We start from the raw sequence: 19,379 nt of genomic DNA, 5'->3' as shown, positions 1-19,379 counted from the left end.
TTTCATATTTTTGCAGATGGTTGAATTAGCTGCACTTCCTCAGCTAGCAGCAAATTTCACGGCCCCCTCAGAACCCCCTTCCCCATCAGTTGTGGCTGTCGTACAAACGCTGTCTTTAAATCCTTATTTTTCAAGCTCGATTTCAAACGAAAGAGAAGGTTCCGGAAAACTGCCGGTACACAACACAAGAGCCATTCCCAAACGACCAGGATCTCACAGCCAGTCTGGCCAAGCACCTAAACGCCCGCTCCAACCCCCACCCCCGGAGCGGCGACCCCAAAGACCGGGCCAGGCCCGGCCGCCTCACGGGAGTGGGCAGAGCTCGCGCCATAACAGCCTCCCCGCCGGCGCGGCGCATGCTGGGACTTGTAGTCCCCCCGCCGGGGCGGAGCCAGTGCGCTGAGCGCGCGCTGCTTGAAAGCCTCGGGCGACTGCCGCGCGCCACGGCCGAGCGGAGCGGGGCGCAGCGCCGCGCGCGGGTCTCCCCTTCCTCCCCCTAGTCAGGTACTGGCGCGCGCGGCGCCCCGCGGCCCCCTCCGGCCCCCCTGTCACCCCCTCTGTCACCCCCTCACCCCGGGCAGGGGCGGCCCGCCCCGAGGTAAAGGCGCCGGCGGCGCCATGGGGGAGACGGCCCCGAGCCGGGAGAGCTGCCTCAGGCCCTCCCGTCCTCGGCCAGGTGCCGTTCCCGGTGCCGGTACGTGCGTGCCGATCGGGGGGAGGCTGTGAGGGACGGCGCGGGGGGTATCCGCCGGCCCTTGGCCGAAGCGCGAGGAGGAGGCCGTGCCCCGCGCGCCTTGTGCTCCCCCTCGGCCCCGCTGTCCGTGGGGGAGCGTGCGCGGGGCCTGCTGCACCCCGGCTGCCTGCGGGCTTAAAGGTTTTGCATCTCTTCGGACGGCGGGAAGGAGCTCCGGCTGCGCAGGGTGGCAGTCGCAGGGGCTTCTCGTGTCTCTGGTTTGGCCCAGCACCCGGTCTGCAGCCTGACCTGGCTTTCCGCGTGCTCACCCTTTTCATTTTCCCGACTGCAGTTTAAGCAACATCATGGGGATTCAGGGCCTGCTGCAGTTTATTAAGGAGGCTGCTGAACCTACCCACGTGAAGAAATACAAAGGGCAGACGGTAGCTGTGGACACCTACTGTTGGCTGCACAAAGGTGCTTATGCTTGTGCTGAAAAGCTGGCCCGAGGAGAGCCAACAGATCTGTAAGTCTTTGTTCCATTTCGGTCTCAGCCCTTTTACAAATTAAAGTTTTGTTAACTTGGCGTTTCTTGAGCTAAAAAGTAAGTTAAAGCAGTTTCACTTCTTAGCGTTGCTTCTGAATTCTCTGTCCCAGTTGTACTTTTTGGAAATGGAAATGTTGGTTGTAAGTAAATAGCTTTCCAACTGTGCAAAATCAATATGGAATTATATATTGGGGGAAAAACTCTATGAAATACTTCATAGTAAAATACCAATGACTAAGTGAATTAGTTTTTTCCAGCATGTCTCACTCTCAATTATTATTTAATCTCTCTGATGAGATGCTGTAGATGCAATTCATATGTTTCCAATCTAGTGTTGTTTTTGGGAACCTGATTTGTACGAAGTGATAGTTTGTAGATACTCCTGTGACAAAAGTTGTAATGATACTGAGGAATTCTGATAGATGTATTTTGCCCTGAATAAAGTGTAATTTTTTTTTTATTTAACATACTATATTCTTAGTAAGAGTAGCTTTTCTAATGTAACATGGCTTTTTCACTTAAACAGTGATATTCCTAAGGAAGGAAACACAAATTGTGGTTGTATTTCAAGTTCAGCTTTGGAGCTTAGATGAAACTTGCATAATCTCTTGCCCATCTCTGGAAAACTGGGCTGAACTTTTATTTTAAATTGAATATAGTTTTAAATGAAAAATAATCTTTATATCTTCAGAAATAAAGCTGTACTTATTAGTCTAGATCAAATTTCACTTAAATTTTTTGATTGTTTGATTGGAGGTGAGAAAGAGTTAGTTTGTAAATGGGTTCAAATTTTTAATTCCTGCTTCTGTTTATATGAAGAACTGTAGAGTTTCATCCAACCCTGCTACCTGCCTTTGAAGGCAGTGGAGATCCCTCAGAGTCCTGGGAACAGGATATGCTTCAGCTGAGAAAGAAACTGACTGACAGGAGAAACATTAATAGTCATAATGGTTGAATTTAACTACATGAATATTTTCTTACCAAATCTCGTTTCCATGCACAAATGTTCACTGATCTTAGACTGGCACTTTAACTGTAGTGTAGAGAGTCCTTTCACACTTTAATAACTCAATTCAAATGAATTTTATATAGCTGCAATCGTATTCGCTTCTGTCTTTCAAAAATCATAGTTATTTTTCAGTTTATGTTTTGTAGCTCTAAATCCAATTTCTTCAGTGCTCACATACTTAGAATCTAAGTGCTCTGATGTCCCAGATGTCTCCCTGCCAGAGAGGTTGTTGTTCTTGCTGTTTTAAACAATGTCTTTAAAAGAAAAAACAAACTTGAATATTCTGTTGTTGTTGAGTGCCATCGTAATGCGCTTAGTGTTTACAGAAGCTATTAGATTTTAATTCTGTGCTGCTGATAAAAAGATCTCATAGGGATCTGCAGAAATAACAGGTAAGGAGATCAGTGGTCTGAGGAAATACCTAAATTATGTCTGGAATTCCCTACAAATAAGGGAGAGGAACCAAAAAAACCCAAAATACCCCCAGCATTTAAGTGTTCTTATTTTTGTGATTCTGGGGGAATACATGGCCCGTTCAGATCCTTGAACAATAGTTAGTCCTAAACTTCCAGTTCTCCTTTCCTGCAAACAGAAAATATGCAATAGACTTGTGCTTAACAATAAAGTTTATTGTTCTTTTCCTTTGTTATTGTTGATACAGTTATGTAGCTTTCTGCATGAAACTTGTTGATATGCTCCTCTCATTTGGAATTAAACCAATTTTGGTATTTGATGGATGCACCCTACCTTCTAAGAAGGAAGTGGAAAAGGCCCGACGAGAGTAAGTACTGAACTGTATTGATTTGCAAGCAAAGTAGTATGTTTAACACTACAACTCATTTTCAAAGTTGAAAAGCTTCAGACTTCAGCTAGGTAGAAATCTCTGATAAACTTTCCTGCAGTGTAGTGTTATTTCATTTAATTTACATTTAAAAATCATACCAACCTCTTCTTAGAGGTTCTATTCCAAAAATAGAAATGCACTTCATAAATGAAAGCGCTTTTATAGAGGAAGGAAGTAAACCTCTGAACATTAGTTCCCGTAATGCATTAAAGGCTTTTAGTTTACCCGCCCTCTAGACAAAAATACTTCTTCCCAATGTAATTTTATTTAAAAATAACACCACCTTCTTCATTTCTCTGCAAATAATCAGATAAACTTGTTCCAGCTTTGGTCCTTATATAATGGGACTTTTCAGTGAAGTGGTGAGAATTTTTCACTGTTTTTGTTTATAAATTCTCATGGGACGTATGTTTCCTTCGGTGTGCAGTGAACAATTTCCAATATTTGGAATGAAGTAAATGATGCCTTCTGTCCTCTAAAACAATAAGTATCTAATGTCAGATACTCTCAAATTCCATTAAATCTATTTTACTGCAACTGAGAGTGGGTGGATCTTTTCTTTTACACTGCTGATTTCAGTTGCCGACTTGTCACTGTTTTCTGAGAAAACATTATGAACTTCAACATGCCAATCTAATCATCCTTGTCAATACAATTATTTAGTTATTCCTGTGTTTTAAAAAATTGCACAGTAGAACAGATCTGGGAAGTGTTCATATGCAAAACAGATTATTCCCCCTCCCTCCCTCCCCTTTCTACCTGTCTCTCTCAGTCCTTTCTGCTACTTGTTCTTTTAAGTGGAAAATAATCTGCAATTGGTGGATATTTTTGTTTATCTTTCAGGAAGCGTCAAGCCAATCTTCTGAAGGGGAAACAATTGTTGCAGGAAGGGAGATTGTCAGAAGCTAGGGAATGTTTTGGGCGCAGTGTAAATGTTACCCATGTCATGGCTCATGACGTTATTAAAGTAAGTTGTCAATGCTGTTGATACTGACAGTTTTTAAAAAAAACCTACGCAGTAGATAGCATGTCATACTCTGCTTTTATATGGCTACGTGACTACCTCTTGTAGACAAGAAAAATATTCCCCCCTTCTTAGCTTCTGATTGTCCTGCATACATTAGATTGCTAGGCACAATTAACAAACTTTAACTTCACTTCAAGTTTATTATGCCCAGTTGTATAAATAATGATGATGTCTCAATTGAAATACATCTCTTTTTACTGCTATTAAGTGACTTTGGTAGCACCAACAGTTTTATTTTGCCACACAAAAGCTAAATGCTGTTTTTATTTTTTGTCCTCCCCTCAGCTAGTTTCTGAGAACAGACTACAGAGAAAATTTTGGCTGCTTAAAAACTTTTCTAATAGCTTTATGCTGTCCTTCCACTGCAGTCGTAGGATCTTTATCAAAATAGTATTGTGTTTGTTCTAGTGCCGTTTTCCTTTGTCCAGAATGTAACTTGCATGAGTTTGAAGCTGGCACCCGTGGTCAGATGCAGTGAGCATAGTGTTACAGGCCAACGCAGGAAAGGTTTTTTCTTTTGTAAACTAGACTATATAGGTCTAAATTGCTTGAAACTTGAGTTTTGTGTAAGAAATATCAGGCTCTAATGTGGGGTGGGGTGTGATTAAAAAGATCACGGTTTCAGTTTATTGAGGTGGAGTTTCTTACGCTTTCAGATGTCTTAAGATAATTACTGAAAATTGATGCGAAGTACTTTTATGATTCTTGTTTACGTACAGGCTGCACGAGCTCGGGGAGTTGATTGTATTGTTGCTCCTTATGAAGCTGATGCTCAGTTGGCTTATCTTAATAAGACTGGCATGGTTCAAGCTATAATTACAGAGGACTCTGATCTTTTAGCTTTTGGATGTAAAAAGGTATGGAAGAAAATATTAATAGCCTTTACCTCTTGCTGGTATCTTAAAAGCAGAGTTTTAAGTTGCCAAATGTGTTCGATGTATGGATTTACTCTTCTACAGTAAATGGGGGAAACAGAAGAGATGACAATAGCACTTGGTGTGTTGTTTTTCCCACCAAGTGAAACAAACTACCTTATGGGTGGAAATTATTGTTTTCACTTCCTCTTAATTTCCAGGTGTTTCTGAAAATTGACAAGTTTGGAAATGGACTAGAGATAGATCAAGCTCGACTAGGAAACTGCAAGCAGCTTGGAAATGTATTTACAGAAGAGAAATTCCGCTACATGTGTATTCTTTCTGGTTGTGACTACCTCTCATCAATTCATGGAATTGGGTTAGCTAAAGCATGCAAGTTACTAAAATTAGCCAACAATCCAGATATTATAAAGGTAAACTTGGTTTCATTTGTTCATGTGTTTTTGTGTGTTTGCTTTTTGGGAGCCTGTATCTGTATATATGAAATTAACACTGAATTGAAAATACATGGGGGGTGTCCTTGACTTTCTCCATTTTGAGGAGAATGCTAAAAGAAGTATTTTTTTACCCGTGCTTTAGACAGATGCTGAACTAAACTTACTCAAGTCTTGAAGTTGTTGTATATTTAATGAAATACACCAATGTAAACTTAAACTAAGAATTGTTCTAATCCTTCAAGGGCATATTCTATTTGAGGACAGACTTAATTTTTTTGTAAGACTCCAGATTTTTGTTATTCTTTTTTTCCTCGCATTACCTGCTCTTTCTCCAGCTTTTGCAGATTAGTTATTAGAACTGCTAATTGAACTCTGTTACTTTTGCATAAGTACAATTTTGTCTATGTGGAGGAGGGGCAGGGATTGGGAATCTTATTTGATTCCTGTTTTGCATTTAATTACATACATATGGATACAGACATTTACATATTAAAAACATTGTTATAGAAGAAAAATTTGGTATAGTGCAAAACAAAAAAATTAGGTAGCTTTTTTTTCTTATCCAATGCATGGAATGAAAACAAATCTACTATTAGGAAATGCAGAGGCTAAGAGAGTGGGGATAACTTCTGTGTAGGTAGTAAGGGAGAAGAGAGTTTTTAAGAGCAGAAAAGAAAAATACTTTACATGGCAGTCTTAAAGGCCGGTAAATCTAATCCAGAAAAGCATTTGAATATGCAAACTAATTAACTTGGTGTATTATCTTCTTAAGTTACTTGTACGTTTTAGTGTTTTTCTCACACAGGCTGTACGCAAAGAACTATGATTTTTAGTTTTAAAATGTTTTATAACGTGGAATCATTTAGGTTGGAAAGGACCTTTAAGATCATTGAGTCCAACCATAAACCTAACACTACCAAGTCCACCACTAAACCATGTCCCTAAACACCACATCTATACGCCTTTTAAATAACTCCAGGGATAGTAACTCGATCACTTCCCTGAGTAGCCTGATCCAATGTTTGACAACCCTTTCAGTGAAGAAACTTTTCCTAATACCCGATCTAAACTTCCCCTGGCGCAACTTGAGGCCGTTTCCTCATGTCCTATCACTCGTTACTTAGGAGAAGAGACTGTCCCTCACCTTGCTACAACCTCCTTTCAGGTCATAGTAGAGAGTGATAAGGTCTCCCCTTATGTAAAGCAGGCATCAAAGCAACTGGTTTTGTTGGCTTTTGTGGAAGTAAAAAGTGAACTTTGAACTTTTCCCATAAGAACCGTGATTTTGTTGAAGTTAATGTATCTATCTTATTTTGAGCAAAGTGTCAGGATTTAATCATGTGAAAAACTTTCACTTAGTAATTTGTCATGTGATTTATCACAGCTGTCTTCCAACAGCGTTGGGAAGTCATGATTGAGTCAAAGATACCAAGTAGTCCAACAGTGCCAGTTCGAACTCATTTTTCTTAGTGAGTTGAGTAAACTTCCCTTTACTTAGGATGCATGGCCAAAATACCCCTGATGATTTATTTAGGGAGGAGGAGAGATTCTTGCCTCTGGCAGTATGACAAATGATCTTCAAAAGAAGATAATCTGCCTTCTGTGAAACTGAAAAACATAGTGGTCAATGAATTAATAGGAACTTCTTTTAGCGTGGTGTAGTAACAATGTATAGGAGAAGTTACCAGATCAATCTGTAGCCGTTTTAGGATGAGTAATGGGGGAGGTTGGGGAAGAAATTGGTTAGTTTTGATTTTGTACCCTAAAAACAGCCATATATTGCTTATGTGTTCTGGTAATATGAATAATAAAATTTGATATGCATTAGTTTTAACAAATATACTTTAGGAGGTGCTCTGTATTTATAGTCAGATTTTGTATTTATTTATTGGACAAGAAGTCCTTGTGAAGAGTTAAATTGTGTTATTTATATGATTGTAAACAGCTTGTGAGTAGGAAAACAATGTACTAAACTTCTTTTTTCCTCTCCTCTGTTTAAGTTGAATCTGTTTGTTGTAACACATTCTATGTTTAATGAAAAGCAATGATACTTAATAATTGACATGTATTTAACCTTTTGTGTAACCCATTTAAATGAAGCAGTTAAGCTTTTTTTTTTTTGGACAGGTTATTAAGAAAATGGGGCAGTACTTGAAGATGAATATAACAGTACCAGAAGAATACATACAGGGTTTTACACGAGCCAATAATACATTCCTTTATCAGTTAGTTTTTGATCCTGTCAACAGAAAATTAGTTCCTCTGAATGCATATGGTGATGATATTGATCCAGAAACACTCATTTATGCAGGACGGTATCCTTTATGTGTTGAAACAGCAGGGTGGGGAAATCAGGGTGAGCAGTTGTGGTTTCTTATACTATTTTCCGTTGTATCTCTGCTATTGACTAAAGCCTGGTTCTTCTGCAATCTTAAAAAGTTGTGGGGTTGTTTGGGTTTTTTTTCCTTTTCTCTTTTGTTTTGATTCTAATTTATTTAAAAAAAAAAAAAAGTCCAAGGGGTAACTGGGTGACCTAACATTGACATGTCATTTTAGGCAGAAGGTTTTTTTTTTGTTTTTATTTTTTAGAAACCAACTCATTAAATACATGTTATACTTAAATTGAGTTGCTTTACAGCTGTCTGTAACTTCTGTGTGTGTTAAGTCTGTTATAATCTCTGACAGTTTAATTCTTGTAATCAGTGTTCAACTCATTCCCTAATCTAAGCGTTCCCTGTTCTCTCCCTATAGAATAAGTAGCATTTTGCCAGTTTGTGCATCATAAATTTCAGCATGGAAGATTAGGAAAATGAAGAAAGAGAGGGGACTGTTGAAGTAGTTACTAGCTTTGTATGTTCTTCAAGCCAGATAATCTCTGGCACTTCCAGAAATTAAGAAAGAGAAAGATGGTAACTTTCCTGTTGATCATTGAAGGTTTTCCTTTTGACTTTCATGATTTGTCAGGTACTGCAGATCTATTACAATTGCTGTTGCATCAGATTGAGCCATGAGTACTAGTGTTAATGCTTTTGGTTAATATTCTAGCAATGCTTTTGGCATAAAAATGGGAAACGGCTATTCTAACTTTCATGCTACAGTTCTTGAAATGTATTATAATATTCAGATGTTTTCCCTTAATATGATGGGGACAGACACTTTGGTGATGTTACTGCATTTCAAATTGCCATTGGCAACATTGATATCGATACAATGGAACAAATTGATAACTATAACCCTGACACTGCACAGGTAATATCTTTGTTCTACGGTGTCCTGGTTTGAGGACCAGGACCTTTTGTTACATACAGAGATTTTGACATGGGTCTGAATGTTTATGGAAAAACATGATTGAATGTTATTCACAACTGACTTGGCAGCGAAAGCTATTCTGCTGTTACAGAAACTGTGGTCCCACAAACACATAGCTCTCATTCTCTGTACCGGTAAAATCTTACTTTTCAAGACATTTGACTTTAATATTTGTTTTCCTGTCAAACTTTTTTGATAAGTCCTTAATACTATTGACAGAAGTAACTGATTTAAAAAGAAATTTCTCAAAGAGTTTTGGAGTATATGATTTCTTCCAAGTATATAAGTCTGAGGAAGATACTTTACCAAATTAGCCTTTTTGAATAGAAATAAAATTTAAACTTTTAATTTTGTCTGAGTAGTTAGTTACTTGGGCCATACTGGAATGAAGTAGTCATGGCAGCATACAAAAAAAATAATTTGTATTGAAAGCTTGAGAAATGTGGTAACAAAAAGAAAATGTTTGTGTAGAATGTGTCAGCAGGTGGTGTGCAAATGTCAAAATGTCCTTATATACTAAATCAGGAAATCATATGTGGAAGACAAAAATTATAAACCTGTGTCTTGTTTTTCAATATTTTTTTTAGCCTGTGCAGCAGAGAAGTTGTGGCTGGAATGACAAACATTCTAATCATGTAAATAGCATTTGGAGCAGAGACTACAAGCCTGGCCGTAATGCAGATACTGTTCTTCCTAAAATGCCTTTACCAGAGAAACAAACAACCAGAGGCATGGAGAAGATAATTAGTGTTAAAGGGCTAAAACTTCCAGGAAAAGAGCTCTTGGCAAAAAGGCCAAGGAATGGTATGTTTTTATTAAAATAAGTGTATCAATAACAATAGATCCTTGTGGGGAAAGGAAGGATTTAATCTTTAACTTGATGTCATGAGATTTTTAGAGGCCTAACTCTAGCTTTTATTGCCTGTTTTCAGTTTTTGACAAGCTGCAAGATGAGCCATAATACTTAAGCGTACATAATGATTAAGGATGGCAGCAAACTTTCAGCAGCACTTGATTTTAACTTTTTTAATTTTTTATAAAACTTTGGGTTTTTTCAATTTTAATAACAACTGTTCTATTTTTAGATATTTTTGGTTTTAATTTCTATCTTATAATGGCCTGTGAAGAAATGTTTTTCCTAGACTTGGTATTTGGTGAGACAGAAAACTTAAAGAACGTTTTCTGTACTCTTCTAACACCATGCTGCCTGTATCCCATGTATAGGTATTCTTTACTCCAACTTTCCTTGCTTTCTGTAGTAAATCTGCGCTATCTTGTCTTCTATACCACCGAAGTTATATGTGACGAAATAAACTGTGAGCTTGTAATAGAAGGGACACTCCTTTGTTCCCATTGTGCCTTATCTGATATGTTACGTATTTTTCGTTTCTTCTGCTCCCTTTGCTTTCTCATTTATGCTGCTAGGGCTCCTTTTTTTGCCTTTGTTATTCCTGATATCTTCATACTCCCTGGTTTAGAATCATAGAATAGCTAGAATCATCGAATGTTAGAGTTGGAAGGGACCTTAAGGTCATCTTGTTCCAACCCCCCTGCCATGGGAGTTTATCAAGATTTGTAGTTAGTTTAGCAGCCTGCCTTTAAGTCAAGTTCAGTTTTGCTGTCAAAGTGTTTAAAAACAAACAAACAAAAACCCCCAACAACCAAACAACATCATCATATTTCATTTCAGCTGTTCTGCCTTCACTTCATCTACTTTTTTGTAGAAAGTTACTTTTAAGGCTATGTACTAGAAAACAACTTTGTTAAAGTCTTCTGAACTGTAAAGCCAAGAATTTTCCTACCAGACCTTGCTAATACTTTTAAGCCTGGGAGAGTATATATGTAATGCTCAGTTCTCTCATAGTTAGTTACTACAGTGATGTTTAAATTGTTTTTAGATTTAGAAGAAATCTCAGATGGAGATCTGTTGAACCAATACTCATTTTCCAAAGCAAAAAAATTCAAGAAGGAAAGTGATGATGATGGTCAAGCACAAAAGAGTGTCTCAGCAATACAAAGCCTTGATTCTTCAGGGAATTCTGTCACTCAAGAAAACTCTAACTCCTTGCCTAGAGTTAGAAATAAATTTGCTTCCTTTCTACAAAGGAAAAACAAAGAGAAGGATGCTGTAATTGTTCCAGGAACAAGAAGCAGGTACGCTTGCATCATGTGTTTTAATAAGTAGCAAAATGCTATTTGTTGTCCTAGTTGCCAAAATAACCTGAATACTGAAAATAAGAAAAATAGTACCTTGGACTTCTTATGCAATGGTGTTAACGCACCTGTAGTCCTGAATGGAGATGGACAACCCTTTGTGCTAGGTGTGCTATCTATGTGTGATATAAATGATGTCAATTTTTTGCTGCCGAGACAAAGACGCTGGGACTGTTCAGTACAGTCTAGTCCGTGGGTATCAGAATTAATTAAGATTTGGCTATATTTCTTTTCCAGGTAAAGGTCATATGACATCTCTCTTAAAAGTATCTGCTTTGTGCTAAATATGTAAGCAGTTGCTCATATATTGACTTATGTTGACAGGGTTTTTTGTTTCAGTAAAGCCAAATGTGGTCATGCTGTATGCCAAATACTTATTCTTATCCCATCCCATTCAGTTCACGCTCCTGATCTCTGAACCAACGTTTTGAGAAGAGGGACTTTGCATTTGTTAGGTTTTTTTAACTTGCTGGTTTTTTTTACTTGCGTTTTGCCACACTTGAATTGATTTTACAAAGCATTATCACAACTATGTCTCTTATTGTGTAATTTTTATCTTAAATAATTTGGATTTTTTTGAGCAGTATAATTCTACAGAACAGTCTTAATACTGATGTTATTTAGCTTTAATGCACACCTTCCTGAGCTGAGAGTCTTGTTATGTTGCATTAAAAATTAAGAATTGTCAGTGATGGTAGGTTCTTCTCTAAAGCAATGCTCAGTTTCTTAAAAATTTCTGATTTGTACTTTTAGGAGCTGCTGCTACAGCATGGAAAAGATCTAGATAGGTTCTAGTTTCCTTAATAAAAAGTGCTGAGGTGTTACACTACTGTTCAGCTTTATGATAATTGATTAATATATTCTTAAATCTTATAGAATTCTGAGATATTTCTCTTTTTCAGATGAAGAACCTTAACCTTATTAGTATTTGTCAATTAGTATATGTCAACGAATGACATGTTTACAGAGGCTTTTTCCCCCCCTTTTTTTACTGTTTTATCTGTTAAATGCCTCCCTGAGGAGCTAAGACTTTGCCCATTGTCAAAATAATTTGTGTCTATAAGTGCACTTCAAAAATAAAATTGGCAGATAGAGGCAACTACTGGATTTTGGAGATGAAGTACTCGTTTGCAGTAACTTCTCCCTTGCCTTCATTTTTTTTTCTTTAAATTTTTTAGGTTTTTCTGCAATGATGGAATTACGTTTGGTGGTGGAGCAAAGAAGGATGACAGTGATCTAACTGAAGATGCTGAGTGGGATTGCCAGAAACGGGAAATAAAACATGTAGCAGAAGATGTTTCTCAGTTTTCAGAAACTGAAAAATCAACAAGGACTATCTTTACACCTCCTGGAGAAACGCAGAAAAGTTGCTTCCAGTGGTTTAGCAGCCATGTAAATAATTCGGGAAATCCTGGTCCATCTCATACTGTATTTTCACAGCAGTTTCACCAACAGAGAAACAACTGTATGGTATCCCAGGAAGACTGGGTTAATGGGGTACAAACAGAGAGTGCGGCAGCATCTGACAAATTGGAGGAGGAATCCTCCCCCTTAATGGAACTGGAACAGTCATCATGTTCTCAAAGGTCTTGTGAGCCAGCAGAATGCAGTTTGGAGTCTTCAGAAAAACTGCAGGTGTCTAACAGTGGTTCAGATGCAGAAGTAAGAAAAGTAGGTGTTCCTTCAGCATTTGCTTTCACTTTAAATCATAAAAGAAATTGGGCAGTCTCTTCTTTAAAATGATACCCTGTAGATTATGTAGCTCGTGCTAACAAAACTTGTCAATGCTTAATGCAGTAGTGTAGAATGGATAGACTTAGTTTAAATCAAGTCTGTGTTTAGTTTGTTTTCAGTCTTTCCACTGCTTTCACTACCGTGGGTCAAAAAAAAAAACCTGGTAGGCTAGCTCTTCTTCTCTGCTTTTGTTAGTCCCTGAAGAAGTCCTTTCAGAAAGCATATGTGTGTCACCATAGTGTTGCTTGCTGAAAATAAGCCCAGGTTTTGTATAAATTCTTAAAATTGCTGAAAACATTATACCTTTTAAAGTATATATGTGGTAGATATAAAAATATACATTGTGTGGGGAAAGAAAAAAAAAAAAGAAAAAACCCACCCCAACAAAACCGTATTAAAACCAAATTAATTTTATCTTGATGAAGGAATCTGACTCCAATTCAAAACTGGCTGATGATAAATGTACTCGGTCTCCAGTATCTTCTGCTATTCAAACTGACAGAAAAAATAAGAACATGAAGACAAAGGTAAGGATGCTGAAAATCAATTTTTGTTGTCTTCTAGTTCATTATAGAACTTAATGAAAGAATCCTAAGCGATGCACCTGTTGGCAAGAGAAAACTAAATTCTTATGCATCCATATTAGAGCTGAGATGAATTATAACCAGGCCGCCTGTGAATGATATCACAGTTGCAACTTGTTTGGGGATTTTTAAACACTTTAGTATAAAGTAAGAAGCTAAGGCAAAAAATTACTTCATTTTTCTCGGGCATGGTAAATACACAGGTTTTATGGTGCAAATTGCAGTCATGTTCATAATCCAGATACAGTTACAAGGTACAACCTCATTTCACTGCTTGTCGTGACAAATCTGCTAGTTCAGGGTCTCCTTCCTCTTGGACTAGAAAAAGCATGTTTAAATGTCAAAATATGTAAAGGTTTTAGTCAACCTTTCTTGTTTAACGGCTTTATTTAAAAGCCTTGTTAGACACTAATGAATCAATATGGAAGGACAGTCAATTTTCCATCAGAGCCCACATTTCAGTTATTTTTCCTATTGGCTGGGCACATGCAATTTGTCTACTATGTGGTTTCTTAGATGTCTAAGTATAAACTTATGTGCCTTGTCTTTGTGAGATTTCTAAGAGCTTTAACTATTTGTCCAGTTTACAAAACTTCTAATACCTTAACAGTTAAAACTGGTCTAACTCCTTAAGGCATTGTCATTAGAATTGGCCGGAAGATTCATAAATCAAAGGAAGATGCTTTCATCCTTTTGCGTACACCCCTACTAACAGATTAAAAATCACAAGTGTCTCTCTGCTGAACGAGAATATTGAGTGTGGCTTGTATAATAGTGACATCTTGTGGTTATTGTTAGTAACTTCTGTGTTAAGCTGGAATTTACTTCTTTTTTCTGGAACACCTAATGACAAAAATTGATTCTTTTTCATTAGATTAAGATTTTGTCCACTTCTCCTCAACAAAACTGAGCAATGAAATGAAATCATCCTGGGACTTGGAATTTTGTTACTTTGTTTTTAAGAATGTATTTAATATGTTTCACTTAATGTTTTGTTCAGCTTAAAGGTACATTGGGAGAATGAATATACTAATTACTGGAGAATACACAGTATGGAACTACTGTGGTAATGTAGGCATCATAGATTAAAAAAAATTCAGAATGCTTGGAGTTCTTCAGACAAGAGGAATCTGCTGAATATCTGTGAGGACAGTAGGGTTACTTTAAAGCAAGTGGCCATCAGAAGGATTTCCCTTGCTTATTTCCTTGGCCATACATTCCCTCTGCGTCCTTGGTGCTGGTAATAGTACTTAAAATGAATGGGACCAGAAAACTGACCTGGCTGAAAACTACTTGACAACAACTAAAAGGTCAATTATGTTGGGCCTTGGGCCTACCCAGACTCTCAGGCTTGTGTGAGTCGTAGCACCAGTGAGACCATTGGAACAAGTTACCAGAATTGAAGAGGAGGAGGCAGAGATAAGGAGTGATGCTTTTGGCTCAGTTTTCCCTTAGGGTTGCTTACTGCAGGTGTTTAAACAAGGGAAATCTTTGCTGGTGTTAAGTACAGTAAAACATACTGAAGGGAATAATAAGTTCCAGATTTAGGGAAGCAGGTGTCTATCACTTAAAACATAAATTATTCTGATTTGAGTAAGCTGAATAACATAGCTGATCTGTAGAGATTTTTAAAAACTGGGGGAGGCAATTTGGGAAAGTTGTCAACAGTTATCACGGTTCCAATCTAAAATGTGAAGTGCCTAGCTAGTCAATTCTTATATCAAAACTAACAGAAGCTTTTATGTAACAGATGCATACAAGATAGTGAGCTCCCCAGGATCTTGTAGTGTTTTCTGTGATACTATTCTAGCTGTGGTTTTTACTGCTAATTATTTTCTACAATTGCTATGAGCTCAGCAAAGAGGCGAATATTGACAAAAGAAAAGAGTATTCTACTCTGGTTTTAAGTTTCCTAGTGGGTGTTCGACATGCAGTTTTCTCTATTTTTGGCTTAATTAAATTAGGTTACAAGTCTGATGTAATTCAGTACCAAAAAGAAATGTAGGATTATGGGTGGCTTCACACTTTTTGCAAAATAAATGAGGTAATAGATAAGCAGCAAAATACTATAAAGCAGAGAGTTTTAGGATTTTATTTTTATTTTTCCTAGTATTCTCGTTCCAATTTTTAGCCTGCATCTTAAACACTTTATTTTTTCCCTAATTTTTCTTGGGATTCCAAGATCTGCCTAGTCTATTCAGGTAGAAACAGTGTTGCCTCAATAAAAAACTGTATGATGAGTGTGTGTGGTGCAGGGATGACAAAATGCAATGTTGTTTTGGAAAGAACCAGGATATGAGCTCTCTTTGAAGAAGAGGCTGCCAGCATCTTTTATTTTAAGGAAAAAAAAAAAAAAAAAAAAAAAAAAACAAAAAAAACAAAAGGGTTAGGTGATCAATAGCAAGTACTTACATGAGGAAGAGCTGTTTGCATTAGTTAAGTGAAACACCTGAAGTAGTTAAGTGAAACATCTGAAGTAGGCAGAGCTGTGTCATCTTCTAAAGATAATCCAGCAAAACAGAGAAGAGGATTCGTTAAAGCAAAATGCTTTATTCTTTATAGTAAATAAAGCTTATATCTCTCATTTGGATACAATGTGGGTGTCCTAAACTAATCTTATGTAGTCAACTGTAAAATAAGAACTTCTTACAACAGTAAACAGTCACCATATCTTCTGTATGTACTGTATTTTGATAATTGTTTTGGTCCTCATAGTGACAGACAAAAGCTAAAATAGCAGGCTGGAAGTGATTGATCACTTAGCTGGTAATTGTAAGTAGTTCATATTCTACAACGAAGTGGCAGAGTGGCTCAAACAGTAAAATGTTCTAGTGCTTCCAAATGGCTAATTTCAAAAAAATTGGGGAAAACAATAAATGTATGTAAGACAGAAGGAAATGATGGAAAATATGAATAAGCCACTTAAAACTTTCTTTGCCAAATAAGTTCATAACTTTGTCTAAAAGCACTTTATATGTATTTAACTATTGAGACATGATTATGCACATATAGTACAAATAGGGAGAGAGAGATTAAATAGATAGCAATTGGTATTACTTTTAATTTATGAAGTGTGGTAAGCTACTCACAGGAAAAAAAATCCTGCAGATCAGACTTTAGCATGTTTCTTCTATTTAACAATAGAACTCATTACTTTTTGTGCATGAAGTTCAAAAAGGCAAAAAGGATCAACAATATTGTATCTGTATTAGAAAAGCATGATAACAGCAGTCTGAGTAGCTATCAGCTGGTTAGCCTGGTATTGACCCCGGGAAAAATTACAGGAATATAAGAGATTGTGGTTAGAGATGAAAATGGGAAATGTAAAATTCACACTGACTGACATAATTATAGGAATTAGGCCATGTCAAAATGAGTTTCATGTACTTATAAACAGGTAAAAACAGAGTCAGTGCTTGGAAACTGATAAGGGAATTGAAAATGAGGCACACTTTTTTTTTTAATAACAGGGGTGATGAATAGCTAGAATAAATGATACCATGAACCCATGTATTTTTCTCTTAATCGATGTGTTCAAATTTGACTGGTTGCTTTTGAGAGAGAGATTCTGACAAAGCACGGCTCTCTTGAGTTCCAGGTACAGAAACCTCGTAAGAAGGTCCAGCTAGAGGTCTAGTGATCCTTGGGATATAATCATACTGATATCTGTGCTCTGCTTAATTTTGTGAAAAACAGTCATATGTGACACAGTGATGCCAGAGAGTAGCTTCTCTTAAAATTCTGAAAGCTGACATTGGAGAATCTTTGTTATGCTCTCATGTGAACGTATGAGAAATGTGTATTTGCAACTTTTTAGAATACAAAGACCTATAGAAACTGATTTGCCAATTCTTAGAGCTGCATTATGTCTAATGTGTTGGAGATGCCTTTTTTAGATTATAGAAGCTATCTAAGTATACCTTGTTGTGGCAATTCAGATTGCATTATCTCAACAGAATGTAAAGCACTTTATTTTTTTATTATAAGCTTTGCAGCATAATATCTGTTGCTTATAGGTTGTCATTTAACCATTTGTGCTATAATACTAAAATCTCACAGGTTCCTGGTTTACAAAAATCCAGTTGTATAGGATCACGTATTGTAACAAAGCTCAAGCCATTGATGCCAGCTAAAGCAAGCGGATTAAGCAGGAAACTGTCACCTGTGCAGAAGAGAAATCACTGTGATGCTGAAAATAAGCTGGGACTTCAAACCACCATTAGTGAACTCCGGAAAAACTTCCAATTTAAAAGGTGAGTTGCTTTAACCCTCTACTTAGTGCCCTGTATACTTCCCCACCCCTAAAGAAGCAGTTTTCAAAGCAGACTACACATCTCTTCCACACAATTTAATAAAGGTAGTAACTTGATAGATATTTTCTACATACAATTTTTAATTTCCTAAGCTTGATATAACCGTGAAGTATGATTTGTGGTAAATATGCTCTTCTAATAACTTCCTCCTTTCTAACAAGGAAAAAACTCAGATAAAATTCATTTATTGAAGTACTGCATTTTGTTTAACATAATTTATACAAAAATTATTACTGTTGTTTGACATCAAATACCAAAAGGTGTAAGTCAGATGAAAGTATTTTTTTTTAAGTTTGGGCCTTACGGTAGGCTATTATAAACATACAACTGATTTCTGTTTAAAAAAATATTACTTACAGTATTAACAGTTTTAGAAATCTCACTTTTTATTGTCCTCTTGGTGCGGGTTAAGAATGATGGTATCAAAGAGGAAGCAAAAGTGTTTGTGTATGTATTGCTCAATCTCTAATTGGGAATATCTGAGCGGGGTTGTTCACAGGGAGAAAATTCATATATTTTGATTTATCAGAATACAGGCAGATAGAACAGAGTGAGCCTAGATGGCACTCTTCCTTTTCTCTGCTGATGGTTTCAAGACTTAGCTCCCAACATCCACATTTTATCCATCCAGTTGTGGTAGGTCTGTGACTTCTGCGTATATACTCGAGATATATTTTTGTATATATTACTGACTTCTATGTAAATAAATTACTTGTTTATTAGCTTTCAGGGCATTCTTTTCTTAATTTATTTCACAAAACGTTTTTTATCACTGCCAGGACTTAGCTCTGAGTTTTCTGTTTATTGTTTTTGTCAGATTTTAAAATATTTCTAAATTAGCCTTATGTCTTAAGAATTATATCGCCTGATGGCAAATAAATCATGTGGGACGCTAATCTGTTCTGTCCTAATGTCAAGACTCGCAGGATATATATGAAACTACAGTTATTTAGAAGACTTAACAACCCAGAGTAGTATGGGGTACATACAGTCTTTCAGATATAAAGCTAATAGCTATCATTCTGTCACAAGATAACTGGAACGGTTGAAATCCCTTTCAGTTAAGTTGTTCAGTTGTAGTGAAATTGAAATTAAAACTTTCCATCGCAAATGTTTGTTTATTTGGGCTTATTCATAGATGAGTGGGTAGTTAGTGTGGGGTCTTGCTTTACTTTAACCAATATGTTCTTACAAGCCTGTGGTTAGAAACATATAATATCATTAACGTTCTTGGGCTTTGTTTTGTCTTTGTTTTTTTGTGCAGAGAGTATGAAAAACTTCCTTCTTGTAAAAAGTCAGATCCGTTATCTCCAATCAAAGATAATATACAGCTCACTCCAGAAACAGAAGAAGAAATCTTTAATCATCTGGAACGTAGTCATGTTCAGAGAGCTATATTCCAATGAACTGTATGCTGTGCGCAACACATTTTTAATCATTGTCAAAAATTACTTTCTAGAAACTTGATCAATATAGAGAAGATGCTTTGAAAACCAACTATTTATTTTAGTCTGTTTATTATATATTTATTAGTCTGTTATATATTTAGTCTGTTATTGCGTTGTGTACGCAATCCAAGTTTCTACAATAGCTATGGCTTTGTCTTTACACAACAGCAGCAGAACAAGTTTGTGTCTTAATTTTTAATAGCTGATCACTTCTTTGCCTCTTCCTTCTTTCCTCTTGAGCCTAATCTGGCCCCAAGGCAGGAGTAAAACTGCTGTTTGGTGTTCATAACAGCCTTCACTATACTTCCAACACTGCGGTAACTATTTGTTTCCCCTATAAGGTAAGATCTGCTCTCTCAACAGTT

At 37.0% G+C, this 19,379-nt stretch overlaps 1 protein-coding gene across 1 annotated transcript; it reads left to right on the top strand.

The window, feature by feature from the left end:
- Positions 1 to 456: 456 nt before the first annotated feature.
- On the top strand, positions 457 to 19,163 carry EXO1 (exonuclease 1). Its single transcript, XM_074578242.1, has 14 exons — positions 457 to 504; positions 1,026 to 1,199; positions 2,891 to 3,010; positions 3,917 to 4,040; positions 4,820 to 4,957; positions 5,176 to 5,388; positions 7,540 to 7,727; positions 8,565 to 8,661; positions 9,309 to 9,525; positions 10,620 to 10,875; positions 12,114 to 12,606; positions 13,095 to 13,196; positions 17,313 to 17,506; positions 18,831 to 19,163. The coding sequence occupies exons 2-14, from the start codon at positions 1,039 to 1,041 to the stop codon at positions 18,970 to 18,972; spliced, it is 2,445 nt and encodes an 814-aa protein (XP_074434343.1). The 5' UTR covers positions 457 to 504; positions 1,026 to 1,038; the 3' UTR covers positions 18,973 to 19,163.
- The last annotated feature ends 216 nt before the right edge of the window (positions 19,164 to 19,379 follow it).

This window comes from Larus michahellis, chromosome 3 (assembly GCF_964199755.1).
Source record: "Larus michahellis chromosome 3, bLarMic1.1, whole genome shotgun sequence".
Taxonomy (NCBI): domain Eukaryota; kingdom Metazoa; phylum Chordata; class Aves; order Charadriiformes; family Laridae; genus Larus; species Larus michahellis.
Note: the sequence above shows the minus strand (reverse complement) of the source record. Positions and strands in the feature narration are given on the sequence as shown.